At 46.5% G+C, this 22953-nt stretch overlaps 1 protein-coding gene, 1 long non-coding RNA gene and 1 pseudogene across 5 annotated transcripts; 2 read left to right on the top strand and 1 right to left on the bottom strand.

Annotated features, from left to right (window-relative positions):
- The first annotated feature begins 1973 nt into the window (after positions 1-1973).
- LOC103691033 (zinc finger protein 805-like) lies at positions 1974-15883 on the top strand (annotated as a pseudogene). Its single transcript, NR_183216.1, has 3 exons — positions 1974-2360; positions 10300-10395; positions 13578-15883. The product of NR_183216.1 is annotated as a zinc finger protein 805-like (transcript).
- LOC134482880 (uncharacterized) lies at positions 15582-16962 on the bottom strand. The gene is made up of 2 exons (XR_010059552.1): positions 16824-16962; positions 15582-15825 (listed from the first exon to the last, which is right to left on the bottom strand). It is a non-coding gene; the product is annotated as an uncharacterized LOC134482880 (long non-coding RNA).
- Positions 16788-22908, top strand: Aurkc (aurora kinase C). 3 transcript variants are annotated; one of them, NM_001308536.1, is made up of 7 exons: positions 16788-17229; positions 17740-17773; positions 17991-18182; positions 18998-19136; positions 20491-20639; positions 22055-22229; positions 22613-22908. In NM_001308536.1, the coding sequence occupies exons 2-7, from the start codon at positions 17751-17753 to the stop codon at positions 22781-22783; spliced, it is 849 nt and encodes a 282-aa protein (NP_001295465.1). In that variant the 5' UTR covers positions 16788-17229; positions 17740-17750; the 3' UTR covers positions 22784-22908. The 3 variants fall into 3 exon arrangements, with proteins under 3 accessions (NP_001295465.1, XP_038959731.1, XP_063139026.1); XM_039103803.2 differs by lacking the exon at positions 16788-17229 and adding an exon at positions 17409-17597; XM_063282956.1 differs by lacking the exon at positions 16788-17229 and adding an exon at positions 17409-17597 and having other exon boundaries at positions 17740-18182; positions 18998-19077.
- Positions 22909-22953: the final 45 nt, after the last annotated feature.

Genomic DNA, 22953 nt, shown 5'->3' with positions numbered 1-22953 from the left:
TAACTTGGCAGTAAAAAGCTATTTGCTAGACATTAAATTCAAGGTCCTGTAAAAAAAAATAAAAAATAAAATAAAAATCTCACCTGAAAATCATTCATTTTCTGTTCTTCTCAAGCCAAGATAACCCTGGGGAGCAAGATTTGCTTGGAACTGAAAAGAACCACAAAGATCAGAATTTCTTTGGAACATGCCATCCGATGTACATGGTTTCCCAAACTAGTGCACTGTAGCTGTTTCTATGGTGGTTTAAATACGGCCCCTATAGATGTATGTGTTTGAATGCTTGGTCATAGGGAATGGCACTATTTGGAGGTTTTGTGTTAGTGGTGTGGGTGTGACCTTGTTAGAGGAAGTGTGTCACTGGGGAGGCAGGGCTTTAAATAAATAAATACATACACACATATATAATATAATATATATTATATATAACACATAATATATATTATAGTGTGTGTGTGTGTGTGTGTGTGTGTGTGTGTGTGTGTGTGTGTGTTGAAGCTCTGTTCAAATGGAATAGAAATAAAACCCAGCATTATTCCCACTTCTGGTTATATATCCAGAGGAAACCGGATCAGAACTAGGCTGAATGGTGCATTCCTGTATCCAAACACTGAGGATGAGAGGAAGGAGGACCATGTGTTTGAGGCCCAGCTGAGCTATGCAAGAAGACACTGACCCCAACAAACAAAATAAACAGAACCACCAACAAAAATACCTTAGGAAATAAAATCAAGATGGTGAGGAAGTATTTGTACTAGTAGGTTTGTTACAGCGCTGTTCAGAAGGGCCAAGAAATTGAATCAGCCTATTTGTTCCTGGATAAAGAAAATGTGGTATGCATGTATAATGAAATACTAGTCAGCCACACAAGATAATTAAATCTTGTCAATTGCAACAACATGGAAGGAACTAAAGGCCATTATGTTAAGTGACTTAGATCAGGCACCAAAACTGGATAATCACATTCATGTGCAGAACCTAAAGAAAATTATTTCAGGGAAGTTTTTTGTTGTTGATTTTGGTCTTTTTGAGACAAGGTCTCATGTAGCTCTGGCTGGCCTCATACTTACTATAGGGCTGAGTATGACCTCAAACTCCTGACCCTTCTATCTCTACTTCACAAGTGCTGAAATTATAGGCAAGTACCATCATGCGTGGCTGGAAGTTGAGAACATAGAGTTTTCAGGAAGAAGAGGGGAGCTAGTGAGGGGATAAACTGGGGAGGGAGAGCTTTGTAGCCCAGGCTGGCCTGAAACTCACAATGTAGCACACGCAGACATGGAGTTTATAGCAATTCTCCTGCATCACTCTCCTGAATGCTGGGATTACAAACAACCTCATAAGGTCTCACAATTCCCAAATATATATATACCCGGGCTTAGCCCCATTCCTAGTGTTCAGACATAGGCTGAGTTGCCTATATGACACAGTTACTTTTCTAGGTTAGAAATGTATCAGACTGACCCGGAGGCCCCTAAACCCCCTACCCTTGCAGCCTTCACAGGTCTGAAGTCCATGCATCTGTCCAGACTGTTCTGTGCCACACAAGACCTAGGTCAGTAAGGGTGATGTAACACATATGTTAAATGAGACTTCCTCCTCATGAAGAATATTAAGCTACATTTTCTGTCGTCAGCTTAGAAGACGATCTTTGTAGAAAGTATCTGAAAGGGACAAATCATGAAATCAGCTGAGTGCTAGGATCCACACCATTGCACTAACCCTAAGATGGGCAAATCCCTCTGCCTCTCAAGTTTTATTTCACTAGATGAAGATTGGAAGTCTTTCCAATCCGTGGCTCCTTCTCCACAAACTCCGTCTTCTAGATGTCCCCACATTAGAAAGAAACTTTTAGCGCCTTTTGCACTGGGCAAACACTCTTAAGTCTTATCGGACACAGCGAGAAAACCCATGAAAACCACATTACCCAGACTATGCTGCGAGAAAGCCCAATAATCTACCAGGACGGGTTTCACTTCCTGGTTACTCGCCGCGCACGCCATTGCTCAGCACTTTGGTTCCCAGGGGACTTGAGTGCAGGGAGCCAAGGGTCATTTTCCAGGCTTGTAGCGGGATTTGAAAAGGACCGGAAGATAAAAATTCTCTCCGGAAGTCCGTGCAAACCTGTGTGGAGTATTCCTCCGGCGGGCCGCGACCTCTAAGCCCTCGTCCTTCAGCCTGCAGCAGCCAAGGGCAGTGGTTTGCCATCTCCACGGAAGATCCCGCGGTCTCGAGTCCAGCCAGTTTCTGTGTCATCTAGCCAAGGCCGGACGGTTGAGCTCAGATCTGCAAGGCACTCCATTCACTTCACCCCGCCTCCAAAAAGTTCGACTATGGTGGCCGGGAAGGACCACACACAGGTGAGTGGATTGTGAGCTGTGAGCTTTGAAATTCCTGCTTGTCAAAAGGTTTGGGGAGCCGAGACAACGTCCTGGAGCTACCGTTTTCATGTGTGTGTGTGTGTGTGTGTGTGTGTGTGTGTGTGTGTGTGTGTGTGTGTGTGTGTGTGTGTGTGTGTGTGTGTGTGTGTGTGTGTGTGTGTGTGTGTGTGTGTGTGTGTACCAAATTTGTCAGTGGTCCTAGATGCTTCCTAAAGATGCTCAGTTTGTACTACAGTTTCCGGAAAGATGCTGGAGCCAAGACAACGTCCTGGCGCTACCGTTTTCGTGTGTGTGTGTGTGTGTGTGTGTGTGTGTGTGTGTGTGTGTGTACCAAATTTGTCAGTGGTCCTAGCCGTTTTCATGTGTGTGTGTGTGTGTGTGTGTGTGTGTGTGTGTGTGTACCAAATTTGTCAGTGGTCCTAGATGCTTCCTAAAGATGCTCAGTTTGTACTACAGTTTCCGGAAAGATGCTGGAGCCGAGACAACGTCCTGGCGCTACCGTTTTCGTGTGTGTGTGTGTGTGTGTGTGTGTGTGTGTGTGTGTGTGTGTGTGTACCAAATTTGTCAGTGGTCCTAGATGCTTCCTAAAGATGCTCAGTTTGTACTACAGTTTCCGGAAAGATGCTGCACCTGACAGCAGGTTGATTAGAATGCCAGTGACTGTGGAGGGATTGGAACGTTGCAGATGAAGAACCTGGTTACTAATTATCTTGGACTATCTTTAGCCCCCCTATAACTAACTATTCCGTGCCCATCACAGTGTCTAACCTAACGTCATTGTGAACTATAGATGAAACATTTTTGGATATGTCAACGTAGCTGACCGTTAGCTTCCACTAACCTGAAAGCTAAAAGAGTATCTTCAGATAGCATCTGAGACCTGTAGCAGAGGTTTCTTAACTGGCCTCTAACCTGCCTGCCCGATGTATTCGTGAGTTGTCGCTAGCAAGAAAGTAGATACGAGTAGTTAGTATAACAAAAGTTATATTTCATTATGCTGAGTATGCTGTCACACAAGGGTCACACTTTAAATTCCTAACTATGGTCTTAAGCCTATCTTCCCAAAGTTTTTCACTTGTACAACAGAAGTCTCTCATTCAAGGGTCATTACATGCGTGCTATTTGAAAAGTATCTTGATGTTTATCCTTTGTTCTGTATCTTAAAACTTGGAACATGACATTTGGGTTAACCTAAATCTGAGCGCCAGGGAATGGTCCTGCTTTGAGCTGAGAGTTGCGTTTTTTTTTTTTTTTTTTTTTTTTTTTTTTTTTTTTTTTTTGCATTGTCACTGATAAGTTGTTACAAGGGTAAATGATGCTTCCTCCAAGGACTCCAGTCATACTAGTAACTACTACTATGCTTGCAAGGATCTACCCAGACTGACCAGGCCTCTGGGCAACACTGTTGCATTGAGAAAGGCAGGGAAGGCAAAGGCATTCCAGGCAGAAAGAAGTACTGGGAGGAATACAAGGAATATTGGCTATTTAAGGAGGCCCATATGAGTTAATGTAGCATTCTCCAGATACTTTCAGCCCCAGTCATCTATAGCCAGTGAAGGGACCTGATTCTGAGGCCACAGCTGGTGTTATTTATCCTTGGCCATTTGTGTTCCCTGTTTTTTAAGTATTCTAGCATCAGAGACAAGGGCTGTCAGAATCCAGAAGGGAAAAAGGTAAATGTCACATTGTGCAATTTCTAGAAGGCCTGCCTAAGAGAGATCTGGGCAACTTTTGAAGCTGGTCAGGACCTTGTCTCAAATAGAGTCTAGTAACTTTGTTGTTGTTCTTGTATTCAGACCGGTTTTTACTCTGTAGCCCAGGCTAGCTTCAAAGTCTAACTTCCTTAATTCAAATCCCTAATGCTGGGATTACGGGCATGAGCCAGCCCAATAAACTCAAACACACTTCTTGTGAAGTCAACTATAAACTGTCTAGCTATGTCAGAAAGGTATTTTTTTTTTAGAGGTGATTAAGTGAATTTGGCAATAAAAAAAGAGTGGAAATGCTACTAGTGGAAATCACTAATTTTCTTTTTAAAGATTTATTTATTGTATGTATATGAGTACACTATCGCTGTCTTCAGACACACCAGAAGAGTGCATCGGATCCCATTACAGATGGTTGTGAGCCGCCATGTGGTTGCTAGGAATTGAACTCAAGACCTCTGGAAGAGCAACCAGTGCTCTTAACCTCTGAGCCATCTTTCCAACCCACTAATGTTTTTAAGAAATAGAAATAAAAATCTCTTTTTTTTTTGTTGCTGGGGTTTTTGTTTTTAATTTTTGTTTGTTTTAGAGACAGGGTTTCTCCTCTGTGCAATGGTTCTAGCTGTCCTGAAACTTGATCTGTAGACCAAGCTGGCCTCACACTCAGAGAGATCTGCCTCCCAAGTGCTGAGACTAAAGGTGTGCGTCACCATGCCCGGCTAAAATATAATCTTTCTTAAAAGATATAAGGGCGTGTGCACGGGAGTACGAGTGCCCTCGAAGGCCACAATAGACTGCCGTGTGCCCGGAGCTGGAGATTGTGATGTGGGTGCTGTGAGCCAAACCCAGACCCACTGTCTTAGCCATTCAGCCGGCTCTCCAGCTCTGGAACCCTTTCTGGAATAAGCGTGTTACTCTAGACTCCCCTTGCTGTTAATGGGGTGTCAGGATTACTACCACAACTTCACACCCATGTGCAAATCCTGCCAGCAGTGATAAGATGTGTGACTCCAGGTGAGTGGGCGAAGCTCTTTAGCCTCAAGTTATGTACAGCTATGTGAAGACCTGATGATGGTGACCTCAGAGACTGGGGAATTAAGAGAATCTTCACAGTGAGCACTGGAGAATGTCACTCTTAAAAATCCCTACTGTCAGATAGAACGATCATGTTTGTTTTGTTTGTGCATTCATTTAGTGTGCATGCATGTGCATGGGTCAGGGGACTCAGAGGACTCCTCAGAGGAGTCGCTTCTCACCTTTCACCATGTGGGTTTCAGGGACCGAATTCTGGTCATCAGGCAAGTGCCTTTACCCACTGAGCCATCTTGGCAGCCCTAGAGAACTGTTGTAAAACATGAAGAGCTTGTTACTTGTATTGCTGTCACCTTCTGATTTCCAAGAATTCTTACTGTCTGCATCTCACAGCCACATGCTTTTGTTGTTGTCTGTCCTTCTGGTTTTGTTTGGGGTAGTTTCTTTTTCCCTCATTCATTCATTCATTCATTCATTCATTCATTGTATATGTATTATTTTTACTTCATTCATTGATGTGGCATGTGTACTCATGCATGTATGGTATGCCTGACGGTAAGGGTCAGAGGACAACTGGAAGGAATTAGTTCTCCTTCCACCATATGGGGGAGTTCCAGGTATTGAACTTGGGTGGTGAGGATTAGTGATCTTAGCCATCTTGCCAGCCCACTTGCTCTGTTTCTTTTTTGTTTTAGAGACAGAGTATCATAGCTCAGTTTGGCTTTGAAATGACGGCAGTCTTCCAGCCTTCACTGGTGAAGTTCTGTGATTATAGGCATGAGCTCCCGGGCTCTGGTGACACTTGCACAGCAGGCTGCCCACTGTACACCTCTAAGTACTCCAAGTGTCATCCCCCTAACCCCGAACCCCAGAATGAAACCTGGATCTGAAGACACACTATGTAATTTGGGCCTTTGTACCTCTCTTAACCTCTTTCAGTAAGGCTCTTCTCATTGAACCCCCAGGCTAACACTGATGCCCGTTTGACTTTGCAAGGTGTCTCTGACCTTTGAAGACGTGGCTGTGGCTTTCACCCAAGAGGAGTAGGGACAGCTGGACCATGTCCAAAAATCTCTGTGCCAGGAAGTGATGCTGGAAATCTCTAGGCTTCTGGTCTCTCTGGGTAAGGCTTTCTATATATATTTAAAATATATATATATATATATATTTTTAAATATTGTATACAGGTCCACACATGTTGTGTGTGGAGGTCAAAGGTAACTTGCCATAACTTGGTTCTCTTCTTCCACCATATGAGTCCTAGGAATAAAATCAGGTTGTCAGGCTTGGTGGCAAGCAACTTTATAAACTGAGCCATCTCACCATCTCTTCACTCCCCTTTTAAAAAGCAAGCCTCTCATTCTGCAGTTCAGGATGACCTGCGTGGTGGTTTGAATATTCTTGGACCAGGGAGTGGCACTAATAAGAGGTGTGGCCTTGTTGGAGGAAGTGTGTCATTTTGAATGTGGGCTTTGAGACCCTTCTCCTAACTCCCTGGAAGTCAGTCTGCTCTGGGCTTCCTTTGGATGAAGATGTAGAACTCTTACCTTCTCCAGCACCATGCCTGCCTGGATACTGCCATGTTTCCTGCCTTGATGACAATGGACATCAGAATTTGTAAGCCAGCCCCATTTAAATGTTGTCCTTTATAAGAGTTATCTAGTCCGTGGTGTCTGTTTATAGCAGTGGAAATCCCACGACCACCTGGAATCAGATTGCCCACTCATAGGTAGTCCTTTTGGGGTTGTATGCATATTTTCACACACACACACACACACACACACACACACACACACACACACACACACACACCCCACACAGTGGTTTAAATGAGAAATGTCCCCACAGACCCGGGCATTTGAACAGTTGGTCTTTGGTTGGTGATACTGTTTGGAGAGGTTATGGGGAGGCTCAGTCTTGCAAGAAATAGCACGTCTGTGGGGGTGAGCTTTGAGTGTTACAGCCTCACCCTACTTCCAGTTCCCTCTGCTTCATGCTTGTCATTGGTGAGATGGTTTTTCAGCTTCCTATTTCTACTGCCATGCCTGCCTGCTACCATGGCTTTCCTACAACTGTGAACTCCCATCCCACTTAAACCCAAGTGAACTCTGCCTTCTCTAGGTCGCCTTAGCCATGGTATTTTATGACAGCAAAAGAAAAGTAACCCCCCCCCCCGCACATAGATAATACAATACATCTTTAAAAATAAATAAATAAGAAGACCCTTCTGGCCTCGTTTCACATGTTCCCTTTCAGCCCAAGATGCACACCGCCACAGTCTCTCTGCAGGCTGCCTGCCCTGTTCTCCATCAAGAAGACGCTTGGTTTTTCCCTTTGTTTGAGGAGTGTTCTCAACATAATGTGGTGTTTCATGCAGCTACTGTTTCCCAGCACAACCCACCTCCTCTCACAAGGTCTTTCCCCACTATTAATATCCAGATCGGTGACGTGGCTCCATGGTAAAGGTGCTTGCCACCAAGCCTGATGACCTGCGTTTGATTCCCAGGTCCTACATGGTAGGAAAGAACTGAACCCCACAAGTTGTCTTCTAATGCATTCATGCATATACCACGGCAACCACGGCACGCCACCCCTGTAGACACACAGACAATTTTTTTAACGTAAACATTTTTTTTTGTTCTTAGTGAAGTATTACAGTGTAATCCCCGAGTGTGCCCTTGGGTGACCTTTGCTCTCTGAAGAAAATTTATCTTCCTGCACCACCCAGCAGTCACTCTGTTGTTGGCCCCTCTGGGTGTCTGAGGATTTTTCCATTTTGTGGTACTTGGGAGTCTGGAGTCCTCATACTCACAGTGTTCTTTCTGCCTCATCCCTCCATGTGCTTACAGGCATATGTCACCATGCACATCTCAAAACTTTACATTACATCTCACTAACAACCTCAGTAAAGATGCATCCTGCTGCATACTGGCGTATCTCCCAGGCTTTTATGAGGGCAGGATTGTCCCTCATGTGAGGGTGTTGAGATGGGGGGACTTCTGAGAGGTGGGGCTTAGGAATGGGTACACAGCTCCTTACATTTCAGGACTGCTGCCTAGGGAGCGATTGCCCCCACACTGAGCTGCGTCTTCCCATATCAGTTAACATAATTAAGACAGTCCTCTAGCAAACGTGCCCATAGACCAACCCAGTGTACATAGTACCTCATTGAGATTCTCTTCCCATATAACTGGAGGTAATAAAGTTGATGAAGCCAACCGTCACATTAGTGATTAATATATTCTTCCCTCTGCTGTTCTTCTTATGACACCCCAGCTAGATCCTCTGAGAGTGGGCAGTTATAAAAGAGTATAATTATTCCTGTCTTGCTATGGCCAACCCGCCTCACCTATCTGTACCCGCTTGTCCTCCATCATGGGAGCAAACCACTGGAGTTATTGAAGTAGACTGTTAACCTTCAAAAACGAGTTAAGTAAGCCTGTTATCTTACCATATGTTTATTATATTATGCCTTTTGTGGTTTTGTTTTTGTTTTTGAGACAGGGCTTCTCTGTGTAACAGCCTTGACTATCCTAGAACTTGCTTCATAGACCAGGTTGGCCTCAAACTCTCAGAGATCCACCTCCCTTTGCCTAGCGAGTGCTGGGATTAAAGGTGTGTGCCACCACCAACTGGCTTTCTATCTCATTTGTTACCACAGACTAATACACATTGTTTTGTTTTTTGTTTTCGTTTACTGGATTTTTTTTATTTACATTTCAAATGTTATCCCATTTCCCAGTTTCCCCTCTGGAAATCCGTTATCCCATCTCTCACCACTCCCCTGCCCCTGCTTCTATAAAGGCGTTTACCCATCCACCCACCCACTCCTTCCCCCCTACTCCCTCCCACCTCCCTGCCCTGACATTCCCCTACACTGGGGCATTAAGCTTTCACAGGACCAAGGGCCTCTCCTCCCATTGATGCCCAACAAGGCCATTCTCTGCTACATATGCAGCTGGAGCCATAGTTCCATTTCTGTATACTCTTGGCATGATGATTTAGTCCCTGGGAGCTCTGGGGGTACTACTTGGTTGATATTGTCGTTCTTCTTTTGGGGTTGCAAACCCCTTCAGCTCCTTCCGTCCTTTCTCTAACTCCTCCATTGGGAACCCTGTTCTCAGTTTACTTGTCTGTGAGCATTTGCCTCTGTACTTGTCCGGCTCTGGCAGAGCCTCGCAGGAGACAGCTATATCAGGTTCTTGTCAGCATGCACTTCGTGGCATCTACAATATTGTCTGGGTTTGGTGTCTGTTTGTGTACGGGCTGGATCCCCAGGTGGGGCAGTCTCTGGGTGGCCTTTCCTTCAGTCTCTGCTCCACACTTTGTCTCCATATTTCCTCCTGTGAGTATTTTTGTTTCTTCTTCTAAGAAGGTCTGAAGCATCTTTGGTGTTTCTTCTTGAGCTTCATGTGGTTTGTGAATTGTATCTTGGGTATTCTGGGCTTTTGGGCTAATTTCTACTTATTAGTGAGTGCATACCATGTGTGTTTTTCTGTGACTGGGTTAGCTCACTCAGGACGATATTTTTTAGTTCCATCCATTTGCCTAAGAATTTCATAAAGTCATTATTTTTGATAGCTGAGTAGTATTCCATTGTGTAGCTGTACCACACTTTCTGTATCCATTTCTCTGTTGAAGGGCATCTGGGTTCTTTCCAGCTCCTGGCTATTATAAATAAGGCTGCTATGAACATAGCGGAGCATGTGTCCTTGTTATATGTTAAAGCATCCTTTGGGTATATGCCCAGGAGAGGTAAAGCTGGGTCCTCAGGTAGCACTATGTCCAATTTTCTGAGGAACCTCCAGAATGATTTCCAGAATGGTTGTACCAGCTTGAAATCCCACCAACAATGGAGGAGTGTTCCTCTTCACCACATCCTCCCCAGTATCTGCTGTCACCTGAGTTTTTGATCTTAGCCATTCTGACTGGTGTGAGGTGGAATCTCAGGGTTGTTTTGATTTGCATTTTTCTGATGGGTAAGGAAGTTGTTCAGCCAAGTGTTAGTTTCCAATGGAGTGTTTAGTATGGCACAGAAAACTTGGTTTCTAAACTATGTTTCACGTTTTTTGTTGGTTGGAGCAATTTCATTCCAAGGTGCAGACCAGATCCTGTAAGACTGAGGGTCTTTATCTTGTTTTGCCAAAATCCCCAAGTATGCTTTTTCTTTCTCCCTGAAGGGTATCCTGTCCCCAACCTGGAGCTGTTGTGCCAGCGGGAGCAAGTGCAAGAACCATGGACAGTGGTCAAGTCCCCCTCCGAAAGCACCAGCTTAGGTAAGGCTCCAGGTCTGGACCAAGTCACCTGATGATGAGTGGTGATCTGAACCTCAGATCTTTGAAAGAGAAGCAAGGAGTCTCAACTACTGAGTCATCTCTACAGTCTCTCGGGATGCTGCTTAGTGGATAGCTTCTTGATTAGTAGCTGTGGAACCCTGTGATCTGTGGCTCTCCTGATTCTCTGTGCTCCAACCTGTTTGTCACTGCTCCTGAAGGAGTTAGGTCCATAACTACTGTCTCAGGAGCCCCTGTCCCTGCGTGGGCTTGCCACCTGGCTTCCTTGCCACCAGTGCTGTGGCTCTAGTGATGTGCTGAACCAGCAGGTGTGGTTTTAAGTGTGTTCCTTACTTTTCTATCCCCGTGATAAAACACCATGACCGAGGCAACTTCTAGAATGCAGGGTTTGGCTTGTGGTTCACCAGGGGTTAAGAGTCCATCGTGGTGGGGAAGTGAGATGACAAGCAGCAGGATTGGCAGCTGGAGAAGCCCACGTCTTGAGCCATAGTCAGTCAGGTTCAAGCAGAGAGCACATTGGGAATGGTGCAAGGCTTTTAATCCTCAAGGCCTGTCCCCAGTGATGTGCTTCCTCCTGCACTGTCATACCTCCTAAGGCTCCCTAAACGGTACCACCAGCTGGAGACGCATTGAAAGGCCTGTGGGGGACGCTGCCATTCACAGCACCTCAATAAGTGTGACTCAGCACTAACTGCCACGTCAAGCTCCAGGCTCAGTGACTCAGCATATAACTTTGTGTCAACTATTCCGGTGTCTGCACGGACAGCTGAGAGCTCTGTGTCACACTGCTGTTCAGGGACTCTCATGCCTTCTGACATCTGCCTATTGCTGCAAGGCTGTCCTGCTCTCTTCAGGCTGTCCAAAGACAGCGAGGAAGAGAGAGCACACCCACATCCAGGAACGCCAGTTCTAGTTAAAGAACTAGACATTCAGCCTTCCCGGGGTCAACAGGGCTGGGATATGTCACGGAGCTATGTGTCCGAAAAGAGCACATCTTTTTTCAGCATCTGTCAGTGGCCTGCACCCAGTCTGTGCCAGGAAACTGATGGCAGTCATTAACCGTTGGCTTCCACTGGAGGACACAATCACCTGATGCGTTGATGTGCTAGCATCCGTGTCTGAGCCCGAGGACGATGCATCTAGCGCTCAGTTGCTCTTTGCTCACTAAGTCCCTCGAGAGTTGTGCTGCACCTGGGCAGCCCATGCGGAAGTGAGGTGTGTGTGGCCTTTGTCCCACATTTGTCATACCTAGTAAGTATTCTTCTCATTTCCTTCCAGACATTGCAGGGAAAGGTAGCCTTTCTCATTCTCCCAATTTCCATCCACAATTCTCTTCTACCTGTTACCCTCTCCAACCTTCTTGTTCACAAGAGTCCTTCAGACACTAAAAGGAATCCTGTGTCTTCATGAATAAACTGCTGTGTAAGATCTCAGTGTCACTGTAATCTGCCTTGGGACTGTTAAAACCAGACAGGCATCATCCACATGTTGGCTGGCGTTTAGGCTTAATGTTTAAACAAAATTATTCTTAATTTATTTTTAGGGGTAGGTGGCACATGTGCAAAGCCCAGAGAACTATGAAGTTGGTTTTCTCTTTCCTACCAAAGATAATATTATCATCTGCATTGAACAGCCAGCAGTACCTTTACTCTGAATCCTGTCCAAGCCAAACCTTTCATCCTCCACCCTGAAAGAGGGTTTCTGTGTTATGTAGCTCTACCTGCCCTGGAACTCACTCTGTAGACTAGGCTGGCTTCAAAACTCCCACAGATCTAGAGATCCACCTGTCTCTTCCTCCCAAGCGCTGAGATTAAAGGCGTCTATGGTGATTCCTTCTTAACCGTATAATTTTTTTTTTTTGGTGATGTCTTGCTGTTCCCTTAATCATCTCCTCTATGTAATTTACTTGTGAGCCAGAAATCAATTACCTATTTGAGAAAATAATATATCCTTCCCAGTTTTAATGCTAGGAACTCATAATGAGTTTTGAAAGGAATGCTGGACACCTCTGGTACTTGAAGTTTATTCCCTATGATGTTGAACAACAGTTGAGGCTCCCTGACCCCTCCCCCACAACTTTGGTTTCAAGCTTCCAAAATGCTCAAGAAGAATGAAGGAAGGGAAGGGGAGAGGCAGGGAGCGGAGGCAGGGAAGCATCTGGAAAAAAGCAGCCTGACAGTCCAGCTCTTTGTAACCTCATAACACATCCTCCAGATACATGGCAGAAGTGGGGGGGGGGCAAAAAGAAAAGGGGAGAAGGAAGAAAAGTAACTTAAATAAATACTGTGCCTGCTTTTTTTTTCTTTTAAAATATTTTAAAGATGTATTTATTTATTTTATATGAGTACACTGTTGTTGTCTTCAGACACACACGAGAAGAGGGCATCAGATCCCATTACAGATGGCTGTGAGCCACCATGTGGTTGCTGAGAATTGAACTCAGGACCTCTGGAAGAGCAGTCAGTGCTCTTAACCACTGAGCCATCTCTCCAGCCCCTAAAATTTTTTTAATTTACCTTTTAAATGTTATTCCCTTTCCCAGGTTCCCCTCCAGAAATCCTTTATCCCACCCCCTGCTGCTTCTGTGCGGGTGCTACCTCACCCACCCACCCACCACCTCTCACCTCCCTGCCCTGACCTTCCCCTACACTGGGGCCATGAACCTCTCTCTCCCATCGATGCCCGACAAGACCATCCTCTGCTGTATATGTCGCTGGAGCCATAGATCCATCCCTTTGGACTCCTGGGATGGTGGTCTAGTCCCTGGGAGCTCTGAGGGGGTGGGTCTGATTGGTTGATGTTGTGTCCTTATGGGATGTCACTTTCTGTCACAGCAGATATTCTATGTCCTCCATGGGGGTGGTGTTAGGTGCATCACCTAGGGGAATTTTACTCTAAGGTGTCTGTCTCACCCTCCTCAGCCACAGTCCACCTGAAATTGTTAAAACAACTCATTGAAATCCAGCTCTGGCCCAGTCTCTTGCTCAGCATCTCCTTTTCACAGTACTTGGGCTCCAGCAACCAGGGGGAAATGGCTAACCTAGGCTTTGGGAATATGGAGGCACTAGTTTAGCTTCTTGAGTATGTTTTCAGTAGCATAATAGTTTTGTTTTTCTATGTCGTCCTCACTAACAGCCCTATGTTATATGTTGAATTTATTTTAGGTGGCAGTGGAAAAACGAAGGCCATAGGACCCAACACTTATAAATCAAAACTGTCTGAGGGAACCTCATTCTGGGGAGAGTTCACACCAAGAACCCCAGGAGTCTTGCAGTGGGTGCAAAATAAAGGCCATGACAGTCCCTCAGAAGTTCAGAAAAGACTCTTCCAACAAGAGGCAGAGGCCGGACAGGAGAAGCTCCCTGGGAAAACAAGTCCTATACAAGATTGTGTAGAGATTGCTGAGGAAGTGTATCCAACACCTGTAGAGGAGGAAGAGGAAACCATCTTCAAATGCACTGAATATGTAAAGTATTTAATAAGAAACATCTCCTGGCTGGCCATGAAAAGATCCACTCTGGAGTGAAGCCCTATGTGTGTACAGAGTGTGGGGAGACCTCCATAAAAAGCACTCATCTCCTCCAGCACCAGATGATCCACACAGGAGAGAGGCCCTTCAAGGGCCTGGAATGTGGGAAGGCCTTCAACTGCAAGTCGTACCTCACCCAGCACCAGCGGATCCACAGTGGCGAGAGGCCTTACCAGTGCAGCCCATGTGGGAAATCCTTCACCCACCACTCCAATTTTGTCCTGCATAGCAGGAGACATACTGGTGAGAAATCTTTTGAGAAACCCATGCAAGTGCTTTGAGTACAGACAGGTCTTTAAACACACGTCATTCCTCCTGTGGCACCAACAGACTCACACAGGAAAGGAGCCCTATGAGTGCAGTGAGTGTGGGGAGGCCTTCCTTGAGAGTGCAGCCCTGATCCACCACTATGTGATCCACACTGGGGAGAAGCCCTTTGTGTGCAGTGAATGTGGCAAAGCCTTCACCCACGGTTCTATGTTCATCTTGCACAAAAGGGCCCACACCGGAAAGAAACCCTTTGAGTGCAAAGAGTGCGGGAAAGCCTTCAGCAACAGAGCTGACCTCATCTGACACTTCAGCATCTACACTGGGGAGAAACCCTATGAGTGTGTGGAATGTGGGAAGGCCTTCAGCTGCAGCTCATCCCTCAGTCACCATCAAAGGATGCACAGTGACAGCACCCCTCTCAGTGTGGCAGAGAAGGAAAGACCATTCTCAACCACACATACCTCAGTTACCCTCTGAGAACTCCTGGGGAAAGATTGCTTGACTGTAACCAGTGAGGGAAATCTTTTGTCACAAGAAACATCTTTCTCAGGATCTGATCATCTATACCAAAGAGAAGCCCCACAAGTGTCTTGACTATAAAACAAACAAAAACCCTCCGGTCACAGAATACTCTGTCATCTAAAGAGCAGCAGCAGACCCAGTCTTATTTCCCCTCTGGAAATTCACCCAGGAAAGAGCTCCAGGGCTGGGGAGGTGGGATCCTGTTTTGCATTCACACAGGAAAGGCTTCAGCCACATCTCCCTCCTAGTTTACATCGCTGTGTTATCTCAGGGGTCATTTACCAAGGAGCAGATGCAGACGGGAATAAAAGCACTGGTCTCTCGGCTCCCTGCCGTGACAGCCACTCCTCAGCTTATTTGGCGTAAGGTGGGTGTTTTAGCAGCTGTCAAGGCTTTGGCCCTTTCCTGCGCCTTGTGTATTCAGTGTTAGCTGAGAGCAAGCCTTTAAACCTGTATGCACATATTTGTGTCCTAAGATATCCTTCCTGAAACTGGCAGCTTTATGATAAATGGGGGCACTTCAGCCATGGAGACACTTCATATGTAAGACAGTAAGGATCCATGTGTTTCCTAAGCTTGTCTGTACTCTCGCAAATTCCAACAGCCTCTTGCTGTTTTCCTTTACCAAGATGTACCTCTCCCCCCTCCCCCCTCAGCATTCTCCCTCTCTCTCTCTCTCCTCTCCCCCCACCTCAGCTCTCTGTGTCTCTCTCTCCCCTCCCCCCTCAGCGCTCTCTCTTCCTCTCTCTCCTCTCCCCACTCTCTCCTCCCCACCTCAGCTCTCTCTCTCTCTCTCTGTGTCTCTCTCTCCTCCCCCCTCTCTCTCTCAGCTCTCTTAACTGCTGAGCCATTTCTCCAACCCTTTAATCACGTAAATATACAACTTTCTCCATAATACACAGCTGAAATTTTTGCCCATCTTTGTGGAGTGAAAATCATAAAGCCTGTGTTTTCAGCTGATTCAGATATTTCTCCTCGAAGAGCTGAATTCAGTTACCAGCACCCATGTCGAGCAGTTGACAGTTGCCTGCAATTCCAGCTTCAGGGGATCCTGTACCCTCTTCTGACCACAAACTGCCAGAGGCATTTTTCTGTATGCACACACAGAGATACAATTTTAAAATAAAAAAAAATTATGATTAAAATTAAGCCAAATAAAGCAGAGAATAATGGCTCTGCCAGGTGTAGCTATGTGGCTCTGCAACAAATATTTTTCCGTTTTCCCTCCTTTCTGAACAAGACAATTTGTCTATGTAACCATGTAGCTGGTAGAGCAGTGTTAAGAGCAGCGGTTGCTCTCGCAGAGTACTGGGTCTGGTTGCCAGCATCTACATAGTGACTAACAGCCATGCATAACTCCACTTGCAACTGACCTCTGAGCTCTAGGTGTGCAGGGAGTGCACATACAAACATGCGGGCAAGACATCCACACACTTGTAAGTGTGGGCATGGTGGTACAAGCCTTTACCAACACTCAGGAAACGGAAACGGGTGCATCTGTGAGTTCAGCTGCAGCTACTTAGTGAGAGCCTGTCTCCAGAGAAAAGAGGAAAAAAGGCATCAAGTGTAGCAGGGTACTCCTACAAGAGGCTGAGGCAGGAGGATTGTGTAATGTAAAAGTGTAAGCTATTGTCTTAGTTGTGTCCACTCCCATATAATGACATGGAGATTATATTTATTAATAAGCTCCAAGAAATTATAGCTGGACAGATAGATACTCGTTCTGACCCAACTATGATGCCTGGCCTATTTCCCAGCTACCTGCCGGTTACCAGCCGTCTCAGTCTTGCCCTGGCTGCTCCTGCTCCATGTATCATCTCAAGAAGGCGCCCTTAGCCGCTTAGTCCCTGGAAAGGGTAGCCGCCTTTCTTGATCTCTGCCTTTACCTTTGACCCCCTCACCGGGATGGAAAGTCTCACTTTATCTTTCCTGCCCAGCTATTGGCTGTTTAGATCTTTACTAAGTGGCCAGAGCATATTTAGTGGTTGTTACAACAGGGTCCTCGAGGTTGATCGAAGGTGCCTTGTACCTGCACAAACACCTAGCGCCCTTTCTGCTGATCTCAGCAAATAAGTACTCCAGCAAGTACCTTGCTGGAGGTTTTAGGCTTCCAGTGTCCTCCTTCTGGTCCCGCCTGCACCATCCTATAGGGTGAGCGGCCTGGGAGAAGCTCTTGCTTCTCAGGCACGCCTATTGGGCACGCCCGACTTCAGAAAGATAGCCTACGGTTTTCAGTTGGGATCTACTAGTCTCTGCCAAAGCGGACTCTGCAAACCGCTCGAGTGCTGCTGTGCTAGTGGATTACCGGTGCGTGGGTCTCGGGTGTCCTAGGGTGGGTGAGACATTCTGAGCGGTTGGGGAAGCCGCAGTCAGAGCGTTACCCGTTTACTCTTTCCAGGGACTAAGCGGCTAGTAGGATTTTAGCTTGTCCTCACCTCTTTAGAGGTCAGGGAAGAGAGTCACTGCGTCCGGCTGGGTTCACTCACAAGTAAGAGGTATGGAAACCAGGACCGACCCCAATGTGGTGGTGGCCCATGTGTGATATCCTGCGAACAGGAGGATGAGGCAATAGGATGGGGACAGTTAGAGGCTACAGGAACACAGCCGGGCGCTGGGGGAGGGGGAAGCATGGGAAGTGAAGGCTTCAGCCTTCTCTTTCTGCGCCCCATCTTCCATTTCCCTCCCCTCCTTCCAACCTCCCTTATTCCCTCCCTCTCTCTCTGTCTCTGTTTCTGTCTGCCCCCCCCCAAGTTCTGTTTTTCTCCTCCCCTTTTCCTTTCCCTTCCATATCCTCCCCTACAACTTCCTTGACTTCCTTTCCCCTCCTCTTCTACCCTTACCCCTCTCACGCTCCTCTGATGGGGTGAGTCTCCTGTAGTCTAAGTTGGCCTTAAAGTTGCTATGGAGTGGAGGGTGGCTTTGAACTCCTGCCTCCTGCGTATATCTCCCATACACTGGGATTGCGATTGAACTTCACCATCCCCATCTTTCCTCTCTTTCCTTAGCCACTGGCCAGATGGAGCCCAGCACCTCAACCAAGTGAGTGCTTTGCTAAGGTTCCTAGAAGGAGAAAGAAAATGGGACTCTGGTGAAGAGCAAGCCGGGCAAGAGGAGTGTTCTAAAGGATCCAAAATTCCATTTTTCCTGTGGAATACCACTGCTGGGGTTGTGTGCTCAGTGAATGAGGAAAGGGAGTGGTCGGGGAACCCCTAACTCTCTAGTCTCTGAGATGAGGTCATCTCTTCCTTCTGTTCAGGAAGCATTTCACCATCAATGACTTTGAAATCGGGCGTCCTCTGGGCAGGGGGAAATTTGGGCGTGTGTACCTGGCTCGGCTCAAGGAAAATCATTTCATCGTGGCCCTGAAGGTCCTCTTCAAGTCTGAGATAGGGAAGGAGGGATTGGAACACCAACTTCGCAGGGAAGTGGAGATCCAGTCGCACTTACAGTAAGCGTGGTCTATGTGGAACTCAGAGCTGGCATATTCCAGCCCCTGCCTCCCTCTTGCTGCCCTGACCTCTGGACTCAGTCTCCTCCACAACTCCCAAATAAGCATTTTGTTTTCACCTTGAAGCTTTTCTCTGTGGCTCATTCCAGTTAGACCATAGAACAGTTTTTTCCTGGTGTTGGACACAACCAGTTTCAAGTGGGTACACATGTGCCGGTCAGAGGTCAACCTCCAGTGTTGCTCCTCAGGTGATATACATTTTTATATTAATCATCCCTTTGCCCTGAGCACCTGGAAGGCAGAGGCATGTAGATCAGTGGGTTTAAGGCCCATCTGATGGTACCTAGCGAGTTCCAGGCTAACCAGGGTTACACAGTGAAACCCTGCTTCAAAAGTAATCCATTTTATTTTTTTTTTACCTACTTATTTGGTTTTTTGTTTGTTTATTTTAGTTTTGGTTATTTGGAGACAGGGTTTCTCTGTATAGCCCTGGCTGTCCTGGAATTTGCTTTGCAGATCTGGTAGGCTGCTCTTGAAATCTCTTCCAGATTTGCCTGCATCTGCCTTTGGAGTGCTGAGATTAAAGTCCTGCACTGCTCAGCATTTTTTTTTTATTGTTATTTTAAGTTATGGGCCATGGTAGCACATGGGCTACATGTGAGTCACAGCACACACGTAGAGGACAACTTGCAGGAATTAGCTCTCTTCAACATACAGATTCTGGTAGTGGAACTCAGGTTGGCACACTTGGCAATAAATGTCTCTGCTTGCTGTGCTATCTTGCCTGCCTTGACCCTTCCTTCTTTCTCCTTCAGACACCCGAATATCCTTCGCTTGTACAACTACTTCTACGATGACAGTCGGGTGTACTTAATTCTGGAATATGCTCCAAGAGGTGAGCTCTATAAGGAGCTTCAGAGAAACCAGAAATTGAACCAGCAGCGTACAGCCACGGTGAGGGGAGTTCTGGGACCAAGGATTCAGCATGCAATGATGACAGTTACTGGTTATAGCTGCCAATATCCCCTTCTCAACTTTTCTTTATTTACTGTTTTGTGTAATAGTGTGTGGTGTGGGACCGGGGAGCATACGGGCCGTAGTGTGCACACATAGAAATCGTGAGACAATTTGGGGGGAGTCTGTTTTCCCTTTTCCCCTTTATGTGGCTTACAGGGATGAAACCAGGTCACCAGGCTTGCACAGCAAGCTCTCTTACCCACTGAGACATCTTGCTGACCTTCATATCTCTCTCTCTCTCTCTCTCTCGTTTTGAGTTGGGGGAAAATCTTGCTAGATATCCCAGGCTAGCCCAGACTTCCCTAGCATCTCCAAGATGACCTGAAATGTGTGAGATCCTCCCTGAGTCTCTCTCATAAGTGCTAGGATGGTAGACATTGCCACCATGCCTGGCTCAGGGTGAGGATAAATAGCTCAGAATTACTTGGAACTCATGTATGGCCCAGGTTGGCCTTGAAATTGCCATCTTCTAAGTCCTAGGATGACAGACCTGCCACCACCCAGCTTTGGACTCTTTGTTTCCATGAGGGTTTGGTTTCATTTTTTGTTTTTTTAGGATGCTTAGATGTAACTTGTTGATCTAGTTTGTCTAGTTTTTGTCTAGTGTGTTTATGGCTTTATAGCCTTGGGTTGATCCCCAGTGTAGCACCAGAATATTAGTACTAGTATTGATAGATTAGGGTTTTTTTTTTTTTGTTTTGTTTTGTTTTTTTGTTTTTTTTTTGAGACAGTGTCTCACTTCTTGTCTGACCTGGAACAATATATGTAGACCAGGCCGGCCTCAAATTCAGAGATCTTCTTGCCTCTTGTCTATTCCAAATTGTAACCATGGTGCTATTCAAAGATTTGGGGAGCCAGGAGTACATGGAGGTGCATGCATTTAATCCTGCACTGGTGGAGGCAGAGGTAGGCAGATCTCATGAGTTCAAGGCTGACCTGGGCTAGACAGTGAGACCCCTAAAAAGAACAAAGACTCAGGCCCTTACTCCCAGCACTCGTGAGGGTCTCTATAAGTGCAAGGCCTGCCTGGAGTATAGCGTGAGTTCCAGGATATCAGAGCTACACAGAGAAACCCTACCTCCAAACAAGAAAAACGAGGTGGGTGGACAATAAGGTGCCACACTAAAGACTGTCCTCTATGCTCCACATATGCATGTGTATACACACAAAGAGATAATAGAATTGCAGTACAAAATGAGATTCCATGGCATCATAAAACCCATAATGCTTGTTCTACCTCACAGGGAAGCTGTGGAGGTCTTCCCCCACCAGATTGCTTTTGTTCACACAGATAATAGAGGAGTTGTCAGATGCTCTGATCTACTGCCATAGGAACAAGGTGATTCATAGGGACCTCAAGCCAGAGAATCTCCTGCTGGGCCTCAAGGGCGAGGTGAAGATCGCAGACTTCGGGTGGTCTGTGCATACCCCCTCTCTCAGGTAGGTTGGGTGGGATGGGATGGGACCCTCACACTCGTGAGGCATTTCCCAAGTGAATTCATCTCACACGGAAGACCTTAACAAACACCTTTTCCAAACACACATTTTTAAAATGCACTTGCAGATTGGAAGAATTGGGTGGGCAGGGTGATGAGCTCAGTCGATAAGAGCGGTTCCTTCGTGAGCAGGGAAACCTGACTTTAGATGGAAAGAACCTGCAAAAACCTGGCCACAGCTATAGATCCCTTTAGCCCCTGCCTTGAGGGCTGGAGACAGGCAGATCCTAGAAGCCGGCCAGCCAGAGTGGCAGAAATGACTGGGTTAGGTTCAGTGGGACCTTGCCTTAAAGGAATAAAGTGGAGAGCAATAAAGACACTGAGTGTCTTCCTCTGTCTTTGTTAATGTGTGTCTGTAGACACATACACACACACACACGCACACGCACACGCACACGCACACTGCAAACAGAGCTTTGCTTTGCCTTCCCAGTCCCGATCAGTGTTTGCCTTTGCCAGTGAGATTCCACGTAAAATTAGCCAGCATTCCAGGAACAGATTTCTCCATGTTGGTGAGTTACATTTGCTTGGTTCCTCTTGAGACACACACCATCGTTGTGTATGTATTAAATCTTCCTCACTCGCTGACTCCGCAGACCGGCTGGCTCCACACTTCCAGCAATCCTGTGATGAAGTGGTACACCTGGCAGAGTAATTTTGAAACACGGGGTTAGCGTATCTTCCCTTACAGTATTTACTTCCTCTAAGTTAGTTTAGCTTTTTAATTTTTATCTTATGTGTACGAGTGCTTTGCCTGCATATAGGAGTTGTTTACCTCGTGCTCTCGGAAGCCAGAAGAGGGCATCAGAACCTCCACAACATGGATGCTGTGAGATCCATCCAGGGTCCTTTAGAAGAGCAGCTGTTGTGTTTTATAAAAAGTTAAGGAGAGAAGAAATAATGTTTGGTGAATGTACAGTCAGGTGTAGGGGAATGGGGTTCCTCTGTGGGCCCAAGCTGAGGCATCCCTTTCCCTTGAAGGACCAGCCACACGACCAGCTTCTTCATAGTTGGCTAGCTGGTCTAAAGGCTTTCTGTGAGTCTCCTCTGCCTCCCACCTCACTATAGGAGTTCTAGGACCATAGACATGCATCCGGCTTTATGCGGGTTCTGGGAATAGAACTCAGGGCCTCAGGAATTCCCCTGCAGGTGCTTTACCCCTGACTCACATTCTGTAGCTCCTCTGAATCCTGACCCGTATTACAGTTGAAGTTTGTGAACAGTCCTCCCGGCCCCGTGCGTGCACAGGAGGTCACCCTTCAGGATGTCCCTGAGTCTCCCATGTCCTTGGAAGCTGGAAGAATTTCCCTCCTCCTCAGCCTATGCACAGCGCTCCGTCCCTTCTCTGTCCTGCTCTAGGAGAAAGACAATGTGTGGGACTCTGGACTACTTACCCCCCGAAATGATAGAGGGGAAATCCTACAACGAGACGGTGGATCTGTGGTGCATTGGGGTGCTCTGCTATGAGCTGCTGGTGGGAAAGCCGCCCTTCGAGAGCAGCACCTCCAGTGAGACATGCAGACGCATCTGCCAGGTACAATCACACACACACACACTCACACATTCACACACTCACACACACATTCACTCACACACACATACACACATTCACTCACACAGACATACACAGACATACACACACACACATACACGCATACACACAGACATACACAGACATATACACAACACACACACACACACACACACACACACACACACACACACACACACACACACACACAGGACCAGGAAGCCAGGCAGTGATGGCTCCTGGGTAGGCCTTTGGGGACTGGAGTGTATACAAAAGATTATCTGCTAATAGCCAAAAGGGTACCTACCTTGAAGTGACTTAGAGAACAGGGCAATGATTAACCAAAGAGAATAACTAGATTCTATTTTTCTTCCCCGGCTCATTAGGTGGATTTTAGGTTCCCTTCATCAATGCCTGCAGGGGCCCAGGACTTGATCTCCAAGCTTCTTAGGCACCATCCGTCAGAGCGGCTGAGCCTGGCCCAGGTCCTGAAGCACCCCTGGGTCAGGAAACACTCTCAAAGGATGCTACCTCCCTGTGCTCAGATGGCTTCCTGAGCCCTGTCTGTCTCTTCTATGTGTTTCTTCAAGGAGCTCTCTAGGCTCTGTTTGTTACTGCATGTGGTTTGCTTGTTTTCTCTTTTATCACGTGATGATAATTAAAACTGATTAATTTAGCATCACGCTTCTTGCTTGAGTGAGTTGGTGTGTGGATTGGGTTGAACCTT

This window comes from Rattus norvegicus, chromosome 1, assembly GCF_036323735.1.
Source record: "Rattus norvegicus strain BN/NHsdMcwi chromosome 1, GRCr8, whole genome shotgun sequence".
Classification (NCBI taxonomy): Eukaryota; Metazoa; Chordata; class Mammalia; order Rodentia; family Muridae; genus Rattus; species Rattus norvegicus.
Note: the sequence above shows the minus strand (reverse complement) of the source record. Positions and strands in the feature narration are given on the sequence as shown.

Excerpts from the sequence above, each read along its gene's own strand:
- Aurkc (NM_001308536.1), top strand. The coding sequence starts at position 17,751 with ATGGAGCCCAGCACCTCAACCAA. Across the intron at positions 18,183-18,997 it reads GAGATCCAGTCGCACTTACA|ACACCCGAATATCCTTCGCT; the intron begins GTAAGCGTGGTC and ends TTTCTCCTTCAG. Across the intron at positions 22,230-22,612 it reads CATGCAGACGCATCTGCCAG|GTGGATTTTAGGTTCCCTTC; the intron begins GTACAATCACAC and ends CCGGCTCATTAG.